The sequence below is a fragment of the Tamandua tetradactyla genome, chromosome 4 (assembly GCF_023851605.1).
Source record: "Tamandua tetradactyla isolate mTamTet1 chromosome 4, mTamTet1.pri, whole genome shotgun sequence".
Lineage (NCBI taxonomy): Eukaryota > Metazoa > Chordata > Mammalia > Pilosa > Myrmecophagidae > Tamandua > Tamandua tetradactyla.
This window is the reverse complement of record NC_135330.1, coordinates 113,161,550-113,184,332: the sequence shown is the minus strand read 5'-3', so window position 1 is coordinate 113,184,332 and position 22,783 is coordinate 113,161,550. Positions and strand designations below refer to the sequence as shown.

Genomic DNA, 22,783 nt, shown 5'->3' with positions numbered 1-22,783 from the left:
CTTCTTTTTGTCTTTTTTACCAGGTTTCAGCATTAAAAACAATGGCCAGTCAGGGAGGTCCCAAGTATACTCTCTCACAGCAGCCTTGGGCACAACCAGGTATTCAGATTTTGCTATTTTGGATTTCTTTCTTAGGATGTTGGTTAATTTGCATTTTTATAGTCCTTGCTCTGAAAGCTTGAAGTTGGTTTCCTATTCACTCTGAGGTACTAGGGTCTGGATTAATGCAAGATTCAATTTGGAGCTGACATTTCTTAACTGGCTGTGGCTTCTTGCATTTCAACAAGCATTCCAAGGAAAGAAGAATAAAAAAACAATTTATCTGATGAAAATAAAGTGTGGCTTAGATGGAAATAAAATCTTCTTTTTCCTGTACACCTGCTTTCATTGTGTTCAAGCCTTGATGAAAATATTATATTTGATAGTATGAAATTATGGAGAGAGTGCTGCTGTTCTCAGATATTATCTGAAAAAATGTTGGGCCATTCGTTATCTTGTTCCATGCTTTATGCAGGTTACTTCCTTTGATTGGTAATGTTTTAGAGTATGTGAAATAATTGTAAAACTTTAGGTGTCATCTGGGAATTGACAGACAACATCATTGTCTGATTGTAGCAGATAAGCTTGAGATGTTCCCAGTCTTACTCTTTCCTAAATGTACTTTTTTGGTGTGTGTGCTAGATGGTTTTGTATTTAAAATGTAAAATACAAATTAAGTTTATTTTATTTAAAAATTAAAATACAATTTAAAATTATGGCTAACCTTGTGGGTTATTTCTGGTTTATTTTGTGACTTTTAAGTTGCCATTAAACCAGGATAAATCATTTGTTAAGCCTTTCTGCCCATCCAGTGACTCTTACTGTATGTTTGTCAAGATGTACAATCCACTGACCCTTATTGTAGAAGGCATCCTTTGAAACTAAGAAGGGCAAAATTTGGAAGAAGCACTGTTTTAATTTTTGGTGAACTGTGTCAAGGTTGGAAGACAGCCTTTGCTGATATTGATAAAGAACCAAAGAATGACTCTGTTATAGCATCCATGCAAAATTGATGTCTGCTTATCTGGAATCAATTTATAATGTCATTAATTGTCCATGTTGAAAGGGTATTGTGCCTCTTGAGTATTCATTTTCTTTGAGAAAAGTGGCTAAGCTGTTCTAGGACTCACAGATTTTCAGTTATTATTATTAATGCTACAGGTTAATTTGAAGTTGAACAAATTAGTTGAAAGAATACCTGTGCAGCTCTTAGGGAGATTTATAAATGTAGAGAATAATCTATTGCATTTGAAAGGAAAAGAAGATTGCATTTCAGAGATTCCTCTTGTGAACTTTGATGATGTTAGTATAAGTTTGTATTGATTTGTTTTATCGCAAATAAGCTATGTGATATACTCTATGCGTTTACTGTGGTGAAGACGGTGAATGCTTGAGAGGCTGTAGTATTGTTAACAGTGAGAGGGGAATGTTCTTGTGGCAGTACATTCTATCAGAAGACAGGAAACCAGATTCTGTGACTGATATTACTGGAAATTTTAAGACCAATCTGCCCTAACGTTACCCACCTATTCTGACTCTGCATAGTCAATAAACAAACTTTTCAGTCTTAACGCAGCATGGTTCTTAGAGGAATTTTGATGATCTTTGGATTAATTGGAGGCTTTGTCTCAAGGTTTCCTTTAATTATAGGGCTTATTTAGAGATAGGAGCTGATTTTTATTTTGTATGATTATGCAATTGAAACTCTTGGCTGCAAGAAATCTCTGTTAAAATAGGTACAAACTGCCGAATAGGATAGGTATATATATAGTACAGCCAAGTCCAGGGGCTTGATGCGTAACTAATGTATTGTTCTTTCCATTTTGGAAAGCTCTCCTTTACCTCAAAATAGGGGCTGTCATTTTCTCTAGTGGAGTCCTAGTAGAATTCACAGCATAAGGTATATTGTATTCTTAAAGAGCATTATAAGAATTGTCATCAGTGAAGAGGACAAGATAAAAGGAACTGACCAAGGGACTTGAGGTAGAGATTGGAATTGAGCTGTGCTGTTTTGTCATTTAGCCAGTGTCCTTTCTTTGCAAGTGAGGAGATCTTGTGTATCCTAATGACAGTTCAGTTCACCTGGTGATTTCTTTTGGCTCACTTAGCCACAGCAGAGGTGTGGAGTTGGTGTTTCTTTCTTACTTGTTTTTTAAATATTTTTGTTGAGAATTCTTCACACACATACAGTCCATCCATAGCATACAATCAGTGGCTCAAAATGTCATCACATAGTTGTATATTTATCACTGTGATCACTTTTAGAACATTTGCATCACTCCAGAAGAAGAAGAAAAAAACTCATATATCTCATACCCCTTACCCCTCCTACTCACTGACCACTGGTATTTCAATATACCCAATTTTTTTTTACCCCCCCCCATATTATTGATTTATTTGTTTTTCTTAATATATCCATACCCTGGATAAAAGGAGCATCAGACATAAGGTTTTCACAATCACACAGTCACATTGTAAAAGCTGTGTAGTTATATAATTGTCTTCAAGAATCAAGGTTACTGGAACACAGTTCTACAGTTTCAGGTGTTTCCCTCTAGCCACTCCAATGCGTCATAAACTAAAAAGGGATATCTATATAATGCATAAGAATAACCTCCAGGATAATCTCTCGACTCTGTTTGAAATCTTTCAGCCACTGAAACTTTATTTTGTCTCATTTCTCTCTTCCTCCTTTTGGTCAAGAAGGCTTTCTTGATCTGTTGATGCCAGGTCCTGGCTTATCCTAGGCTTTCTGTCCCACGTTGCCAGGGAGATTTGCACCCCGGCAAGTCTTGTCCCACGTGGGAGGGAGAGCAGTGAGTTCACCTGCCGAGTTGGCTTAGAGAGAGAGAGGTGTTGGTGTTTCTTGATCTGTAATATCTGAAGCCCATAACTGAGTGCCAGAGATTTATGAGCCATTTGGGGTAGGAGCATCAAGGGTAATCTTGGGGCCATCTTGGGCTGCTCTGCCCTGGAAGCTCACTCTTGCTAGTTCATATAGAATTTAATCCCATGATAAACTAATTTACAGGAGAGTGGATTATAAATTAGAATGCCAACTTGTTAATTTATCCTGAGGAAATACCTTTCTAGGAACTAGAGAACTCATTTTCTGTTTACTGAGGGACCTGAAAACTGATTTAATGATTCCTGAAGGGTGGTTAGTGATGAATAGAACCAGGTAGAATTTAAGTGTCTTGGAGGCACTGTCATCTATTCTATGAAAAATAAGCAGTTGTTGGATTATTCAACAAACAACTCCTGGATTGTTCTTTTTTTCTTGAGACCGTTGGCCCTTTCCTACCCTGCCCTACCACAATCCTCCTCGATTAAAGAAAAAACAAAAACATTTTTATGTGGTCTGAAATGTGAACTGTAGGGAGGTATAAAATGCAAAGTAATTCTATTCTCCACCTCCAAACTTGTTCTCTCAAAGTTAACCTCTGATTAACTGTTTATCTCCCAGTATTGTTTAGGACTAGCATATATGGACTTAAAAAAAAAAGTTACACAAATGAGATTGTACTATATATCTTGCTTTTTTTTTTTACTTATTACACATTTTGGGGTCTTTTGTCAGCATATCCAGCTCTACTGCTTCTGGTTTCAACAGGTACGGAGAATTGTGTCACTGTGTTATGATTTCTATAATAGTTTTCCTCCTAATGGAAATTTAAATTATTTTTGGTTTTTGCTTTTCCCTATACTGCTTTAATAAAAATCCCCATATATAACTTCCTATTTTGGTATTTTATGAGTGTATGCATAGGGTGAATTTCTGGCAGTGGAATGTTACATGAAAGAGTGTATATTTTTAAATTTTCCTAGATATTGCCCTTTATCCCTCCAAAGCTTCCCCATCAGCAGAGGATGAGATGCCTGTTCACCATAGCCTTGCCAAACATCAGTATCCTTAAACTGATTTACTATCCTTAAGCTTAGTAATTTTTGCCAATCTGAAAATATTTCATCGTTTTGATTTGCATTTCTTTAATTATGAGTGAGGGCGAGCATCTTTGATTTTGTTAATCAGCCTTTCCTTCTCTAACTTTCTGTGGAATTCCCACTCTTAAATACTTTCTTCTGTTCACTACTCTTTTTTTCCCACGTTGCTACTTCAAACACTATACTTTGTACATTGTTTTTTCACTGACAGTTTTGTAGAAGTAATCTCCTCTTTCTGATATGTGGCATAACAAAGTAATGGATGAGTATTTAGATTCCCTTAACTATGTGTGGGTATTTACTAAATGATTTCAGCAAGATGGTTAAGAAACATCTCAGTGTGAGCCAGTTCTGCAAATGATTACGCTCATTCATTATCAAGTGATTCTTATGAGTGCCCTTTTATAAGTGCCCTCCCCCCCTCTTTTTAACCCTCTTATCTCATATCTCCAGATTTCAGAGGCACCATTTACAGCCCTATGAATGTCCTGGAACGTCCTGTGGGAGTTCTTTGGCAGCATTATCCTTGGGATTAGAATTTTGTACATAGTACACTCTTTTGGGGCTCATGATTAAACTTGATATAAGTAAGCAAGAAAAATGATAGAAATTCTTTGGGGAAATAGTCTTTTACTATTTTCCGCTTCCCTTACTCCCTCTGAATTAAAATGGAAATGTTCCCTTTTTCTGTGTGACACTAACAAGGTTAATTTCTTTCCAGCAAAGGTCAGTGACCTTGTATCAGGTGCCTATAAGACAATAAAAACAAATCTCCCTCTGACCTTAAGAAGTATGTCATTGTACCTATCCAATAAAGATACTGAATTCATCTTGTTTAAACCTGTTAGGGTGAGTATCGTGGTCATTTATTTGAATTTTGGTCATTCTTTTCAAACTGTCTTGTCACATCTCCTACGATACACATTTAAAAATGTTGGGCTATTATTCTTGTGCTGCTGATGAATAATCATTTGCACTCTTTTTTTTTTTTTTTTGCATGGCTAGGCACCAGGAATTGAACCCGGGTCTATAGCATGGGAGGTGAGAGCGCTACCACTGTGCCACTGTGGTCCGCCCTCACTTGGACTCTTGAAAGGCTTACAAAGCCTGCATCTGTCTGTTGATATCTTCTTTTTTTTTTTTGCCACCCTCACTTTGTCCTAAATTTTATATTTTCTTATCGTTCAAAGTAAAAATTAGTTAAAAATCAACAGAAAATCAGCTCAAGTTGCATGTGGCTGACACACAGGAGAGTAGGAGTTATGCCCTATTCTACTGCCAAGTCATGGAAACAAATGGCTCACGATAGCTGCCATGGGGTTAAATATCAGAGCAAATTTAGGACTTGTAACTTCCAGTTCTGTGTTGAGCTCACATCTTTAGCCAAGCCTTTGGTTAGTTTTAAAGTATATTTTATGTGTCTGGGGACTTTATTATCTTTTGTGTAAGAAATTGCTGCTGAGAACTCTTACTATTCGTTCGGGTCGGGTAGGGTGGGGTTTGTAAGGACTTTCTAGAGTTTAGTTTTTCCAGAAAGTATTATCTGTCATGGCTTAGGTTATGTTAGCACATGAAATACTGAGTACAAATTAGGCATTTTTTCTTTCTTTTTTTAAAAAATTTATTTATTAATTTAAAAAATTTAACAAATCAAATAAAACACCAACAAAATTAGGCATTTTTGAAAGATAAATTTTTCACTTGTTTCGGCCAATTTCATTATGAATTTACATCCTAAGTGCTTCATGTTTAAGATGACTGCTTAGGTATTCAGTGTGACTCACTAAATATGATTTCCTTTTTTTCCTAAGAATAATATTCAGCAAGTCTTCCAAAAGTTCCATGCAGTGTTAATGGAAGAGTTCAGCCCTGAAGATATCCACATCATAGCTTGTCCTTCTATGGAACAGGTAATCTATAGATTTAAGGTCTTTGTTACATTGTATTCCTCCTTGGTTATTTTACTTGAGTAGATAGTCTTTGAGTAACCATGCTTTTATTTTTAATTTCTAAATGTTGTTCGTTATTTTAGTCTGATGAGGAAAATTTAAACTTTGAACTGTTCTCTCTAACTTTCTAGGAATTGCTTTAGAATCTTTAATTTTTTATTATTTTTATCAGAGAAGTTATGGGTATAAAACAATCATGCATAAAATACAGGATTCCCATACACCATAGTACCCCCAACACCATGCATTGGTGTGGAACATTAGTTACAATTGATAGCATTTTAAAAAATAGTTATACTTTTTTTTTTTTTTTTTTTTTGCATAGGCAGGCACCGGCAATTGAACACGGGTCTCTGGCATGGCAGGCGAGAATGCTGCCTGCCGAGCCACCGTGGCCCACCCAGTTGTACTTTTTAAATATCAGTTACTTTTCTTACCATTGATGAAAGATTATTAAAATCATATTATCTATCATCCATAATTTACATTAGCTATATTTTTCCCATATACTACCCTATTATTAATACCTGGTATTAGTATCATGCATTTGTTACAATTTGTGAAAGAAAATTGTTATATTTGTACCATTGACTACAGTCCATTGTTTACAGCAGGGCTCACTGTGTTGTACAGTCCAATGTTTTATCTTTTAATTTTTATTCTAGTAATTATATACATTCTAAAGTTTCTCCTTCTAACCATCTTCATCTCTATAGTTCAGTGCTGTTGATTACACTCACAGTAATGTGCTATCATCACCATCATCCATTTCTACACCTTTGTTATCAGCCTAAATAGAAATTCTGTACAATTAAGCATCAATTCCCCATTCTGTAACCCAATCTTCTCCTTTTAACTTATATTCTAGACTCTTAGTCTTTGAGTTTGTCTATTATAATTATTTCATAATAGTGAGATCATACAACATTTGTTCATTTATGTCTGGCTTATCTCATGCCACATAATGTGATCAGGGTTCATCCATGTTGTTGCATCCATCAAGACTTCATTCCTTTTTACAGTTGAATAATACTCCATCGTATGTATATACCACATTTCATTGATCCATTCATTGGTTGACGGTCACTTGGGTTGTTTCCATCTTTCGGCACTTGTGAATAATGCCGAACATCGATGTGAAACATCGGTGTGAAAATATCTGTTCAAGTCTCTGCTTTCAGTTCTTATGAGTATATGCCTACTAGCAGAATACTGGATTATATAATAATATAGTTTCCTGAAGAACTGCTAAACTGTCTTCCATAGTGGCTGTACTATTTTACATTCCTATCAAATGTGAATGAGTGTTACTGGTTCTCCATATCCTCTGTCCAACACTTGTAGTTTTCTCTTTATTTAAATGCTGGCCATTCTAGTGGGTGTGTATCTCATTTTGGTTTTGACTTGAATTTCCCTAATCGTTAGGGATGTTGAACATCCCTTCATGTGCTTTTTAACCATTTGTGTTTTCTCTTTGGAAAAATGTCTGTTCAAGTCTTGGCCCATTTTTCAGTTGGGTTGTTTGTCTTTTTATTATTGATTTATAGGGTTTCTTTATATTTTCTGGATATTAAGCCCTTATCAGATTTGTGGTTTCCAAACATTTTCTCCCAGTGGGTAGGTTGTCTTTTCACTTTGGTGACAAAATCCTTTGATGCACAAAATTTTATTTGCAAATTAAACAGGTCAAGGCAAACTTGTACTGACATCATCAAAATTCACAAGATACATCTTTGAAATATAATATTGTCTTCCTTTGAAATGCAATTAATTGTTCTCTACATTTGCAAATCTTCCTAAGAGTTGCACAGCTACTCTTTGCATCTAATTAGTTCAATTTCAAATTAACCTGTAACAATAATAATTGAAAATCTTTGAGTCTTAGAATGGCTTCAATTCTTTTTCCCAAAGAAAATGAATACTTGACAGGGACATTACTTGCTGCGTAGCCAATGCAGCCTTTCAGCTCACCATTGCCCAGAGCCCTGAGGAAGCACTGCGTCTTTAAACCTCTACTGCCTATGTCCCTGTCCAGGGTAGGGTTGGAACAATGGCTGCTGCTGCCTTTGTCTAGGGCTGGTTGAGACACTAACTCAGAGACAGTACTAGTGATCTGGATTCACTAATCAAAAGCTATGATCAGTGACCCACTGTGCCCACCCCTGATCTTGGGAATGAGGATCTTTATGTCCCTTTCTGTCTCCAGTGAGCTAGCCAGGGACTGGAGCCTAAGGTAGCCAGCTGCATGGAGAGAGCAACTCACTGCTCTCCACTGTAGTTTACCAGTCTCTTCCTCCAGCTTTTCCCTGGGTGCTGTACCCATGTTCTTCTGCCCTCCAGCGCCCCAGAGTAGTTGATTCTTAGCTGTTTGGTGGAAGAACTGAGTCCTGGGGTTCCTACTCTGCCTGAAGTTCTCTTTGATTGGCTTTTAATACTTTTTATACTGATATTGAAAATGGCTGTGTGGAAGATGAGTGCCCTCTGTTCAAGACTCAAATAGTGATATTGAGGTAGCTGGATGGTTTTGTTTGAAATATCATAATAAGAGGCCCAAATTTCCAGTGAAAAAAGGGTACATTACTTTAGTAGTTAGAATAGAAGTTAAAGTTCTTTCTGCTTCTTTCTTCCTCTACTCAAAAAACTGATTAATAGAGCTCAATTTGTATTTACTGTTACTATTTTTTCAGTTCAGTCAGCAAATTTTTATTGAGCACCTGTTATGAATTTCTTAGGAGTAGCCTAGTGCTGTGGAAGATACTTTGTTTCTGATCTTTAGTGTAGTTTGGAAATTGGTAGATGGTTAGGTATGTAGCTCAATGTAAACAGCTGCAATGTAAACTAGTATGTTGTAGGTGTCCTAAGAGAGGACAAACAGAATGCCTTGTGTTTGAGGGAAGACTTCTGAATGGGATGAGGGAGACTAGGGGAGACTTTTAAAGGAAAAGGCAACAGTGGAGCTAGCTTTGAAGAATAACTGATGCTATAACAGTTAAAAAGCCGTTTCAGCTGGGGAGCAGACTGAGTAAAACTTTGGAGATGGGAAACCAAGGGCTTCTTCAGGAACCATTCATTTGGGCAAGAACATGGCCTGTAGTGACAGGTTGAGATTTCTAGAAGGAAACATTGAGATGGATTTTCGAGTGCAAGATGTTTGTGAAGAATTACAACATGTGAAAGGAAGGTGGAGAGGAGACAGGATGGGTAGAGGAATAAGTTGAACTGCAGTGCAGGTCCAGCAAAGCATAAAGATCCTGGTAGTGAGCTCTGGATCAAGTGTGACCAATAGGCCTGCGGCAGGGTTAGGGGCCCCCGGGTCTTCATACCCACCCCTTGTTCAGCATGGGGGGCTGCCCTCCAGTGAGTCGGCTCTGTGCTGCTGCAGCTGGCTCTGAGGGCGCTCCTGGCTTGAGACTTCTTGCTGACCGCATTGACTGCACTCCCCACAGCTGGGCAGCACGGCCTCTCGAAGGGGCTTCTGGTTCTGTGTCTGACCCACATGATTTGTGCTTTCCTTTACAACTCCATCTTTTCCATATTCCTCCATAATCTCTAATGTCAATCATTTCAAAATCTTCTTTGGTCCACGTAAAAAATAAATTTTATGTTGGAAATAAGTGCACATGTGTATGTGCATTTGTTTATGCACATATATATTATTTTTTTGAGTGCTTGTTATCTGCCAGTCACTATTCTAGTTGCTTGTAAGGCTTTGGCTTTTACCTTGAGTGACATGAACACTACTGGAGGTTTTGAGCAAGGTGATAATAATGTCTTTCTGTTTTGACAGCAGACATGCTGGGTTCAGAGACATCAAAGGTACAAGAGTGAAAGCAGGGAAATCAGTGAGGAGGCTCCTGTAGTGACTCAGGAAAGAGGCAGTGGTTCTTTGACCAACTGCCAGCAGCGGAGATTGATGCAGCCTAACTTTGAACAGAATTGACTGATAGATTGGTGAGGGGTGTGAGAGAAGGGAACCAAGGATGGATTCCCAGATTTTGGACCAGGTTCAGGGCTGAGTAAAGCTTCAGGGGTAGTTTGATTGCGGCTTGATGGACAGTGCAGCTTGGGTACGTTAAGTTTGACATGTCTTTTAGATGCCTACATGGACATGTGGACGTGTGGAGAAGGTTTGGAAATATGAGGTAGGTGATCAGAGAGCATCCAGGCTGAGATATCAGTGTGTGAGTTGTGAGCATGGATAGAGGTGCTGCAAGCAGACTGATGGTGTGCAGTCGGTGGGGTCTCGCCAAGGTAAGGAAGCATTCTTGGGCTCCCACCTGATTCCTACCAGTGAGATAATGTGGTTTTTGGTATCTATAGATGTCTATAAGTTAAAAGCATTCCAATAAATAATCACCCGCATTCTCTGTAATTCAGTTGCTTCACTTTGTTTCTCTTCTCTTTTATTTCAGTCAAAATATGCTGATCAGTAACCACTAAATTATTTTCATTCGTACACCAGTGGTTATAACCACAGTTTGCAGAACACTAACAGACCATCATTATCCCTGTGCCTCACTCCTCTTCCAGGATTGTTAACAATTTCCAGATAATGATAGCCATAGCTTATATTACTGACTGCTTACTTTATGCCAGGCTATGTTCTGAGCATTTTACATGGTTGTATCTTGCTCAGTCTTCCCTTGGCCCTGTGAGGGGAAGGCATAGTATTATCTGCCTTAATTTACTGATGAAGAACCCCTGGCACTGAGCAGTGAAGTACCTTGCCCAGGAGTTCACATGATTGGTATAATGGCCCTGTAGTCTCATTCCGAGGGAGTCTTCTGATTTTGTCACTCTCCCATTTTAAATTTCCCCAGAAATTCAATTGTGACCCATTTTCAAAAGATGTGATATATGGCAGTACAAATCTGTTTTGTAACTATTTTAATATCATTTCTATCTTACAGAGAAGATGAAGAGTGGTATAAGGGACTCCTGTATGACCTTTACCCATTGTTTACATTTTGCCCTATTTGTTTGATCATTCTTTGTCTCCCCCTTTCCCTCTCCCTCCTCTTGTCTTTCTCCTCCTCCCTCTTTTAAATCATTTGAGATTAAGTGGGAAGACTTATGTATGCGCTTTTACTCTTAAAAACTTCAGTGTGTAATTCCTAAGAACAAGGGCATTATTCCCTTACATTACTCAGCCTAATTATCAAAACAAGAAATTTAACATTGATACTGTTATCTAGTCCATATTCACTTGTCCCAATAAAGTCCTTTGTAGCTATTTTTCCCCCTCCCAGGTCCAGTCCAAGGTCACGTGTTGCTTTCATGTGCCATTTCTCTTTAGTTTCTTTTAATCTGGAACAGTTCCTCAGCCTTTGTCTTTCCTAACTATGACAGGCCAGTTGTTTTATAGAAAGTCTGTCAATTGGTGGTGTCTCTTTTCTCCTAATTAGATTCAGGTTTTGTATTTTTGGCAGAAAAAAGACAGAGATGATGTTGTGTCTTCCTCACTGGTAGTACAAATTTTTAAGAGAGATTAGGGGGTGATTATTTTGTTCACCAAAATAGTTTGTAGTTTATAGAAGGGTGCGCTCACTGTACTTTATAGAAAGGTTTGACTGTAAGTTCCTCTGGGGCCCTGACTGACAAATGAAAGGTATGCTGGCTGCCACCCCCCTCACCCCCCTCCATGCCTGCTGCGGATGCTCTGACTTGCCCTCAAGCCTGGCTCTGGCATCACAGTACTCCTTTATATAGCGGGCAGCTCAGTCTGACCACAGTGAGTGTGTGAGGTGAAATTCATTTGTCCGGCTTGTATTTTAAAAAGTCACTTAAAAATTCAACATGAAACTCTTCCCAAAATGCACTCTGCAAAGAAGGCATCATTCATTATTTAGATGTATGTCTGTCACTTGTCAGTGTTTATGTATCTGTTTTTTTCTCAAGTCAGTCTTCTCAAGCCAGTCTTCATTGGATTTTAAATGACTTGAGGGCCTAGAGGTGGTGATTCTGTAATGGAGTATAGCTCCCCACAGGGCCTTCCTGCATCCAGCGGCTGCATTAGAAATCAGACCACCATTGGTGGGTCCATTTTACGCTTACAGCCATGTTTATTGTTCCCTTTAAAATTTTAAGACTTTTTCACTCATTCTGTGTTTGAGGCTCTAAACAACTTTTTTTAAGTATGGTCTTCCACAGCAGAACTAAAGTAACCTTTTACTTTGTTTTTCAGGTAAACTTACTACTGTCGGTTTCTAAGTAGCCATTTCTGTTGGCCGTCCATATACATGACATGTCCTGTAGGAGTGCCAGGGAAGCTTGCAGCAACAGGACATTGAGGAATCATTTGAGGGAATGTCCTTGAGAACCACACCAGCTTGTGCTGTTCAGTGCTGGCTGCAGATCGAAATAAAACTAAAGTGATTAGAAGATTGGTATTTCCCTTTTACGAACATCAAAATGCCAAAGATTAATCTGTGAGCAGTGGTAACTGCCTCATTTTAAATGGTCCCAAGAAATGTACGTTTTAAAAAAGTAACCCTGGTGGGCATGCAACAAAGCGTTCTTAGAAAAGGTGTGCAGTGAAAATAGGTGCAATGGGTAGTGCAAAGAACTTTCTGGAAAAGCAGCTAATTAGAATCCTTCTAAGAGGAGGATTTGCTGAAGTATAAAACACTGCAACATTTTTAACCACTGAGCATTCCACAGTAACTGTATTTTTTTACTTCCAGAAATGTTATTTCTACACTATAATTAATGTAACATTTCTTCTATCATTTTGAAGTTTATTTTGGAGTAGGTTTGGATGCTTCTGAGAACACATTCTGCTTTCCTGGGAATTCAGAGTGGTATCTTTCTGTGTGTTTGATGTGAGATAGTTTAAAGACGCCAGGACCTTGAATAAGGTCCAGTATCTGCAGCTGGGAAGCTGCGGCCTCCTTATCGTGGATCTGTGCAGTGTCTTTAATGATACAATTCACAGTACAGAAGCCGGTGTCTGTGAGTGTGAAGTACCAACTAAGGGGTCTTAAACTTGCCACTTTAAGGAGAGCAGTGAACCTGATGAGTAGCGTGTCTTGTGAATGAACATTAGGGTTACCCAGCCTCTGTGCACTGCCTTTGGTTTTAGCAGTTCTTTGAAAAGTGAACTCTTTCATGTCCCATGTATTCAGCTGGCTGTGCTGTGGTCCAGCATTTGGCATCCAGTCCTGTTAGAGTAGAATTCGTTTTGCTAACAAAAATAAAGATGACCAAGACCAAATGCCCACCTTTAAAACTTACCACACTGGATCTGGGCTCATAAAATACATTTTGCACATCTATGCATTTTCCTACAATTACCTGTTTCCTGACTGGATTGGGTTTGCCTTCAGTGGGATAGTAAATGTAGCCTGCCCCTTGTCGAGTAGCAGTAGCAGCACTTCTCATTCCCTTGAAACAAACTCTTCCCCAGTGTGTACACAAATTGCATGTCCTGATGTCTGTCATTTTTCACAGGTCACATATTTCTTGAATCAGTTTAAGTTGGAGAGGGATGTTGATGTTACTTGATAGAGCTTAGTCTATTTTGGAAAGAAAGAAGGTAAATAGGAGTCTACAGTCATTCTTTGAAATGGAATGAATTAGGAAAATTGTACTTAGTTCCACTTGTTTTAAATACATGTTTAATGACAAACTGTAAAATATCCAGTTTTGTGTATCATATGTACATTTGATTTTTTAATGGCCTTTCCAAAGAAATGAGGGCATGATTATTGTACAATACTGTGACTGATTTAATTTGATGTACAGAGTATGTTTGTAAGGATAAAAATATTTATCAGCACTCTTCTTGGTTGTGACTCTTTTATTTCTGAAACACTCAAACACCTTACGAAGTGCTGAGTCGGGGTAGTGCTCCAACTTGTTTGCTGAATGAATATTTGTTTAAATTTGTACAGTTTAAAGTGTTGACTTACACAAAAAGTGTACATACTTTCAAATGATTAATTTAAAATGCTTTATATTATTTGGCTAGAATTTGCAGTTTTTAATAAATGTGAATTTTTAAAAAATAAAGATTTTTGCTTCCTGATTTGTTCTCACATGTCTGTTAGGTGTGTTGATTTTTTTTTTTTGCGGAGGTAGTGGTGAATAATAAATTTTTTAATTGAGATTTTTACCGAGATAATCATATTTCCACTCAGTTGTAAGAAGTATTTCCACTCAGTTGTAAGAAGTAATACAGAGTGCGCCCATCTCCTCTACCCAGTTTCATCTGGTGGTAACGTTTTGCACAACTATAGCATAATATCACAAACAGGACATCAATATTGATACAATCCACCAATTTTACTCAAATTTTCCTAGTTTTACTTCTTTGTGTGGATTCATCTGGCAAGAGAATTATTGTGGAAACATGTTTTTGAATCATCTGAATGCTCATTAGTTAAAAGACAATTTAATTATTTCTCTGCAGAACTGCCAGCACAATATTAGTATTGACATTTAGCATTATTGTGAAGCAATAAAGACAAATTTGTGTTCTTTCTCATGGTGTAACAACTCATACCATTAAATTCTCTGCTATTACTTTAGGAGTAAGACAGCAGTGGTTTAGTCTTAGGTTTTAAAAAGGGGTCATTTGTTAAAGAAACCTGGGTTCTTGATAAGAGGCTGTTACTTGCCAAGTGTCTCTTCTTAAATGTTAACTCAGCCATTTCCTTGTTTTCTTTAGGAAGCCTTTTCCTTTGGCTGGTTTTTCTTCCCCTAGCTTGTTCTTTCGGCTGCTCAGTCACCACCCAGTCCCTCCTTCCCCCCCCAAGAGAAAGCAGCCTTCGAAACAGGAGCTTGGGTGCTTGGTCCTCCAGAAGCCGCTTAAAAATAGTCATCTTATGAAATTTTTTACTGCCTCTTGAAAGTAAAGATTTTGTTTTGTGTTTGTGTTTTTTTTTTTTTCTGGTTATAAAGAAATATGCTCATTGGCTTTTTAACATAAAGAGTGAAGTCTTTCGTAAATGAACCACTAAAGGTAACTACGGTAAAATGTTTGGCATATATTGTCCAGAATGTTTTCTATGTATTCTGAAATATTTTTCTTACAAAGTTAGGCTTTCTTTGGACATTTAAAATAGAATCAAGTGGGTTTTAATTAACAATGTACACACATGCATATTTGCAGACTCTTGTTGAACTTTTTGGAAGAGAGTGGTAGACATGACGAAACCCTGGTGACTTTAGTATCCATCTTCAAATAATAAGAACATTCTTACAACACCAACGTCGTTATCAGAGCTAAAAAAAAATGAATTCAATAATAGCTAGTAAACAGCCTTTGTTTCCCCAGTTGTCCCCTCAAAATGTCTCATAGCTTTTTCTTATCCAGGTTCACACATTTTTCTTGATTGCCATGTCTCTCTAGTCCTTTCTATTAACCAGGCCTCTTACATGTTTTGTTTGCTTGTTTTTATGGCATTAATTTTTTTTTTTTTAAAGAATCTACAGCAATTACCTTATAGAATGAACCAGTCTGGATTTGTCTGAGATTCCTTATTAAATTTACAGTACCCAACTGCAGATTTCAAATTCTTTCCAAGTATGTGGGATATCTGCTAACAGAGACATATACTGGGCCATAAATCAGATGAAACAAAACAAAACTAAAAACACATGATCCACAGCAGTGGATTGCAAGAGGAGCAGACCCCCACACTGGGCACATTTGGCCGTGTCTGAAGAAATGGTTCTCATGACTGGTACAGGGAAGGGGGAATGTGGGGTGCTACTGGTATTTAGTGGGTAGAGGCCAGGGATGCTGCTAAATGTCCTGCAATGCACATGACAGCCCCCCACAACAAAGAATCATCCTGCCTAAAATACCAGTAGTGCAGAAGTTGACAAACCCTGCTATATGAAATATAGCACCACTCCCACCCCACCCCCACCTCCCCATCCTCTACCACTTGCTAGCCTTCACCTGGCTTAATTGTCCTCATACCTGACTCGTGGTATGATTTGCTTGTCGGTCTTTTGCCTAGCTTCCCCCAAGCCTAGACTAAGCTCTGTGGGGGAGGAGCCTTACGTTATTCCCCCCTGTATCCTAGCACCTAGAATAGTGCCTGCAGTAAGGCTCAATAAATGTTTGTTGAATGAACGAAAGATCCACACTGGCCCAAGTCATGTGGCCTTCTCTACACCATCCCCTTACTATCAAGCCCTTCCTATTTTCTATCTCCATCAGCTCTTAATTCCCTCCCTGTTTCCAGTGCTATTACCCAGGGTCAGGCCTCCATTCTTCCTTGGAATATTGAAATCTCTTTACTGTGAGAACCCTGTCTTGTTAGCAATCCCGTCCCCACACTCACCCCGCCACCTTTGCTCCTAGAACATAAAAATGTCAACTTTCAGTGGTCCATAGCGTTGTCTCCATCAGGCCATTGCTGTCTGTCCAACTTATCCTTTTTTCCTCTATCAGACTTCTTGTGTGCAAGCAACAGAAGACATCACTGTCTGACTCTAGCAGAAAAGGACTTTATTGGAAGAATGGAGGACCCAGGAGAAAGAGCAGAGGCTGGAGAACAAGAGAGTTAAGAGCTGGAAGCATCACAGATGTAATTTTCTTTTTTCAAAGCACGAAAAGTTGGCCCAGACTGTCACTACTGCTGTGGCAGTTTCCTGGATTGGACATTACTGCAGCTGCTTTCTTCTTGGTCCAACCTACTCCCCATGGGGGAGAGGAGGATTGTCTGGACTTCTTATTCTTCAGCTGAGTTCTGGAGCAGGAGGAGGAAGGAGGATTCTTCTCTATGTCAGTTATCAATGTATTGCCTCTCAGCTCCAAATCTACCGCTTTTTTTTTTTTTCTCGTCGTTTAGTGAGTGATTCTGGAGCTGGACCCTGAAAACACTTCTGCTTAGCTTGCTGATGCAATATTATTAGGCTTTACCAATAGAGGATGCTGGAGGCACGCGGCAAAGCATGGGGGAAGGGGCAGGGGATATTTCTGTTTCTGATGGTCCTTTTTTCCCTCTTACATTGCAGCTGTCAGCAGCAGGCGGGTCTGGTGGCACTCTCCAGTGAGATTTTCTGACATGCCAGCAGGTAGCTTCTTGTGAACCAGCTGCTGCATGCTAGTAGCCACTTCCCTGTGCACCAGCTCCAGCTCCCTGCCAGCCAACTGAATTTCTCCACCACCCAGCAGGCTGCAGCCACATGCTCTCCAGCAAAGTCTGAATCTCAGCCTTGGTGGTGGTGGTGGTTGTGGGATCTTTCTGAGGGAGAAGGAAAGAGGAGAGAGAGGGCAGGGGTGGGGTAGAGGGAGACAGATAGAGATACCTCCTGCATTTGCTGTTCCTATATTTCTTAGAATTCTTTTCCCATTTTGGCCTTATTAATACTTTTTTAAATGTAATTTTATTGGGCTATCTCTACACACAATAGAATCCATCCAAAGTGTATAATATGGTTCACAGTATCATCACATAGTTGTGCATCCACCACCGTGCTCATTTCCAGAACATTTGCAGCACTCCAGAAAAAGAAATAAAAAGAACAAAGAAAAACCTCATACATCCTATACCCCTTGCCCCTTCCCCTTATTGACCACTAGCATTGCAGTCTGCCCAATTTTAAGACTTACAATAGAAGTAGGTTAACTAACAAGTGTAGTATTGACATATGTATAATCGTGGAGCAAAACATCCAGTAGATCCATAAAAACTCGTGCAACTGACTTTTTTTTGCTATATAGTTATACAATCATTAACAAAATCAGGGCTACTAGATTACAATTCATCAGCTTCAAGTATTTCTTTCTGGCTATTCTAAAACACTGGACACTAAAAAGAAATATCTATATAATGAGTCAGTAGTCACAGTCATTTGGTAAATCCTAACTTCTCGGTTACACCTCCTTCCTATCATTTGATCTTTCTCTTCAGGGATATCTGAGTAATGACATTTTTAACTTCTTCATGTTGGAAAGGGGTATTGACCTCAGGTGGAGGCATGAATCTGGTTGGTATTCTTGGAGAGAATATTAATACATTTTTATATTAAAATTGACCTGTTCAAATCACTGGTGTGGTCTCTGTGTTCTGATTGGACCCTGACTGATACCTCTTTTGGTGGCAGGGTACTGCTGCCCACTAATAAATACAATATGGATCCCCTCCCTCAAAGGAAGGGAAAGCTGGAGGTTGGACAGCCAAGAAAAGATACTTGTCCGACACATCTCCAAACCTCATAACTTCCTTCTCTGTGTGTCTCTGCACATGCTATAGAGGGAGCTTGCAGCATGCACCCCTTCCTCCCCAAATCCTCTTCCTTCTTGAGCTCAGCTCAAATCTCACCTCCTCAAAGGCCCTCCTCCAGATGCCCCTTCTCCTGTGCTTCTGTTGTAGCTGCTCAGGCCTCCACAAAACACCTGTTCATTGTTTTGCCATTGCTTGCTTCTCTGTACCCCCACTGTGTAAACTCCCCTCGTGCAGATAATCTGTCCTTTCCTTTTTGTCGCCTCAGCACAGGGTGAGTATATTTGTTGTATGACCTAACTAACTGCTGAGGAAATACCCTTTTTGTGGGTGCTGGAAGAGGCTCCATTTACCTTAGATTAAAACCCTTGTGTACAAGCCACAGTATCATTAATAAACAACCCAAATTAGTTTATTTCCATTTCTAAGAGAAGCATCTCTCCTACCAAGTCATTGAAGACAAAATAAGGCAGAGAGGATTTATTTATTCTCATTGGAAGATGAGTGCCTAGGAGGGGCTGGGAGTGTGAAGCAGAGAGGCCCTGACCTGGAGACGGCAACCTCCTGGACATCTGGTCAACCGCTTGTGCCACTTCTTTTACCACCTGTAAGGGGCTGTAATTCACCTTGCCTTAGGAAAATAGTCCCCGAATCCCTGCGTCATTTAACCCAGCCTGTGATAACTGGCATAGACAGCAGTTAGGATAGAAGCCAGAAGTCTACTTTTCTATGTGAAATCTCCCTTCTTTCTAGTGTTGACAGCAAATTAAAATATTTTAAAACAGGGTGCACACCAAACAAAGTGTCTCTTTGAGGCCACATGTTTCCAACCTGTGCATTAGTGGACTGAGGTTTCAGAAATTCTGTGAAGGAGGAAGTCCAGGGAGACTTGGTGCCTGACAGTCCTAGCCTACGTGTGTTTAGCTCTGTGCCGAGGGTTGTACCCGTGCTCTCTCCTTGAACGCTCACCCTCACTCTGTGAGGTGTGTTCTGTATTTTGACCCTCGTGTTACAGGGGAGGGAACCAGTCATAGAGGGGCCCACAACCTGGCCTGAGATCCTACAGCTGCCATGTGGCAGAGCCGAGACATAAGGCTAAGTTGGTCTGCTTGCAAGAGTGTGATTGCACCGCAGCTGCTTCACCTCCTGGGGTGTGGGGAGAGGCTGCAGGAGCATGGGGTGGATGGGTGGTTGTTGGGGAACACAGAAGCTTTAGGACTGAGAGAGGGCGGCATGCTGGAGAAGACCTGTTGCCGAGGCCCAAGCAGGAGCTTCTTCTTTCAATGCATGCTAAGGGAAAAGTGTTTCCATGCATCGTGAGCCTGGGGGCAGAATCAACAAGACCAGGAGAGATGCTCATTTTTCTCAACTAGCTCATTCATGGTTCATTAGCTGGTGGCAAAGTAACTCCTTTGTTTTTGTGAGTTACCCCACTCACCAACAAGGTGTGATGGTTGGGTTGTGACCTTTTTGCCCCAGTACCCACTCTGTTGCTCATCTGTCATGGTTTGGGGTGATGCCAAGACATTTGGTGGAGGTTGGTGGCAGGTGGTGTGAGAGGAGCAGGGAATTCCTTGGCTCTGTCTGTCCCCATTGGGAAGGGCTGGTGGCCAGGCTGAGCCCATGGAAGGGGCTTCCTGATCTGGTCTTGGTTTAGGTTGGAGTTGAGGTGGTCCTGGGGAGCTTGTAGGAGTTCCCACGATGTATAAAAGCCACACTGCCCAACTCTTGAGTCTCTCTTTCCTAGAAATGACTATCACTCTCTATGCTCCGGCATCAGTGGGAAGCCATGTCTGCAAGAGAGGATCCCACCCTCCCGTACTGCACTGGATTGGACCAGAGGTGGTCTCCTGGCTCATGCTGGGCCAATCGGACAACACTGAGTATTTGGAATTGAGAGAGCTCAGAAGGCAATTTGGGACATGGGAGTGTCTTTTGTTAGTCATGTGGACTGTGATGCCTAGACAGTGTGTCTTCAGAAATGGATGTGTGCTGAGGACTGAGAAATAGGGAGTCCTCCTGGGTTTTGGAGGCCTTCCAGGACCCAGTTCTTGCCTGTGTTCTTCTATCCAGACTACGGATTTTCCAGTTTCCTTTTGTGGTTTGAATTGTTGAACGTCCCTGGTGACTGAAAGGACGGCAGCTATCAATAGTTCAAGTCGGGGCTCTTCTGGGCTCCCAGGTGGTTCCTGTTCAGGGGGACCTGGTGCAGGGTCTGTGCGCTGGATTTCCCTCTGTTGTGGCCATGGCCAGGGTGGAAAGGGATGATGAATCCAGGGTTTGTGAGAGCCTCACAGGGGCAGCACAGAAAATGTATGTGTTGGGGGGAGATCCGGGCTGAGACACTTCTTCTCTCAAACCTTAGAAAATGAGGCCATTGTGTTCTGTTTAGAAGAAAGTGTCAATGGCTGGGAGATTTCAGAGTCGAGAGGTTCTCCTGGAGGTTATTCTTATGCATTATATAGATATCACCTTTGGTTGAGATATTTTGGAGTGGCTGGAGGGAAGTGCCTGAAACTGTAGAGCCGTGTTTCTTGAGGACGACTGTATAATGACATAGCTTTCACAATGTGACTGTGTGATTGTGAAAACCCCGTGTCTGATGCTCCTTTTGTCTACAGTATGGTCAAATGAGTAAAAAATATGGATTAAAAATACATAAATAATAGGGGGGGAAAATCATACATCCTATATCCCTTACTCCTCCCTCTCATTGACCACTAGTCATACATCCCATGCCCTTAATCCCCCCCCTATTATTTATTTATTTTTTATCCTTATTTTTTTACTCATCTGTCCATATCCTGGATAAAAGTGCTCCTTCATTTTCAAGAGGCAGTGCATAAACAAGGAAATCCAGCAAATACCAAAGACTTTTTTTGTAAACTTAAGAGTCCTGTTGCTAGGACATCCTGGAAACAGTGTCTGGCCATTTCTAAGCTGTGCCTGGAAAACACTGTCATTGAGTTTTGCCAGCTGCAGTGACCACTTGAAGACAGAAAAGCCTGGAAGCCTCCAAGGGCCCCAGGTGTCACCACGGGTTCGGCCCCTCCCCAAGGGTCTTCATACTCCTTCAGAGGAAATCAGTGGGGGCCCAGGGGAGGAGAGAGGGGCTGGGGGAAGGTGCTGGAAGAGGCTTCTACATGGAATCAGGAAAGGCCAGACTCCGCCAGATAACCGTATCCTGCTGCCCTTCTCAGGTTCTAAACTTTTTGTGTCTCTGCTGACCTTTGCGCCTTGCCTGCGGCTTCCACAAAACTGCCGAGAAATTCCCATTTAATCTCCTGCGCCAACCTGCCGCCGTGGGGAAGATCGCGATGTGCGAGGATAACTGGACTTGGTTCGGGCGGCCGAGGAACCCAGCCCGGAGACCGGGAGAGCTGAGCGGGACTGCGCCTCTGTGGGCTCAGCCTCACCTAAGAGACGCACATTTGAAAGCCACTTCCGCGGAGATGCCCAGACTCTAGACGAGACGCAGGGCCAGGGCGCCCTACTGGGTGCTGACACTTACCGAGCGCTTTCCGCGTGGACACTATGGGCGCGAACCGACAGAACCCTCCCTGCTCCGTGGAGTTAGCTGCTATTTCAGGGCCCATTTTACAGTCAAGGAAGCCGAGGCCCTGAGGTCAAGACAAGGGTCTCTGAAGGCCACAAAGTAGACGCCCAGGCGAGCCAGACGGGACGGGGCCTTTACTTGCATAACAACTCGCTGCTGATGGCACCGGGCTAGGGTGGGTGACAGATCTTTCCCACGTCCTGGAAGTCACAGGTTCGGTCAGCTCCCTGCAAAACTTTCTTTTTACATCCAAGTTGCTGCGAAGGCTCCTACCTTACGAATCAACTCCCGAAAGCCCAGGACAGGCCACTGGGGGTGACGCCGGGGTGGGGAGGGGGGGTTCTTGGGCGATGGGGGAACCCGCCCTTCTGGAGATGTCTATTCAGGAGATACTGGAGAAGCCCACAGATATGCTGGTGCTGAGACTGTAGTGGTGCTGGGATTTCTGCCTCCAAAGGCTATTGTCCTCCGGCCACAGCTTAGCCGACTCCACGAAGTTTTCCAAGTCAGGGGCGGTCAGGAAACGCAGGAGCCTGCTCATTTTCCCCAGAAGGACCCGGATTTTCTGGGCCGTCGAATCGAATTCCACCTCGAGGATTTTTTTCTTCTTCATCTCACTTAGAATCTCTGGGGTGATGAACTGTGGGAGTCACAGAGGGTGGGTGAGGGTGGGGTCCACTCCCCCCTTCCACACCCCTTGTTCCCGGGACTGGACCCCCAGAGCCCCCACCAAGCGGTCCCTGGTGCTGTTGTCACCCTGCTCCTGCGGGACCTTCTGCTGCTCCCCCAGAGGAACCCCTGGGCCCTCCCTCTAGAAGCCCACTCAGCAGGTGAACCATGCCTTCCGCCTCTGTGGGGCACGACTCCCAGGGGTGAGCTGGGACCCGGCAACAAGGCAGAGAACCCTTGACCAAAAGGGGGAAGAGAGAAATGAGACGAAATCAAGTGTCAGTGGCTGAGAGATTCCAAACAGAGTCGAGAGGTTCTCCTTGGAGGTTATTCTTATGCGTTATATGGATGTCCCCTTTTTAGTTTATGGTGAATTGGAGAGGCTGGAGGGAAGTACCTGAAACTGTTGAGCTGTGTTCCAGTAGCCTTGTGTCTTGAAGATG

General features: G+C 41.3%; 2 protein-coding genes across 5 annotated transcripts in view; one reads left to right on the top strand and one right to left on the bottom strand.

The window, feature by feature from the left end:
* COG3 (component of oligomeric golgi complex 3) overlaps positions 1 to 13,943 on the top strand; it is a 97,535-nt gene extending 83,592 nt beyond the window's left edge. The window contains exons 20-23 of one of the 3 annotated variants that reach the window (XM_077158278.1): positions 24 to 99; positions 4,706 to 4,833; positions 5,796 to 5,894; positions 12,118 to 13,943. In XM_077158278.1, the coding sequence (XP_077014393.1) occupies positions 24 to 99; positions 4,706 to 4,833; positions 5,796 to 5,894; positions 12,118 to 12,147 (333 nt within the window). In that variant the 3' untranslated portion in view covers positions 12,148 to 13,943. The other 2 variants (XM_077158277.1, XM_077158279.1) reach the window with 2 other exon arrangements.
* Positions 13,944 to 16,411: 2,468 nt separating this feature from the next.
* The window catches only part of ERICH6B (glutamate rich 6B), a 117,415-nt gene continuing 111,043 nt past the window's right edge, over positions 16,412 to 22,783 (bottom strand). Inside the window, exon 13 of one of the 2 annotated variants that reach the window (XM_077158276.1) lies at positions 16,412 to 17,134. In XM_077158276.1, coding sequence (XP_077014391.1) covers positions 16,994 to 17,134 — 141 coding nt within the window. In that variant the 3' untranslated portion in view covers positions 16,412 to 16,993. Of the gene's footprint in view, positions 17,135 to 21,770; positions 22,312 to 22,783 lie in introns of those variants that run through there. The other variant, XM_077158275.1, reaches the window with a different exon arrangement.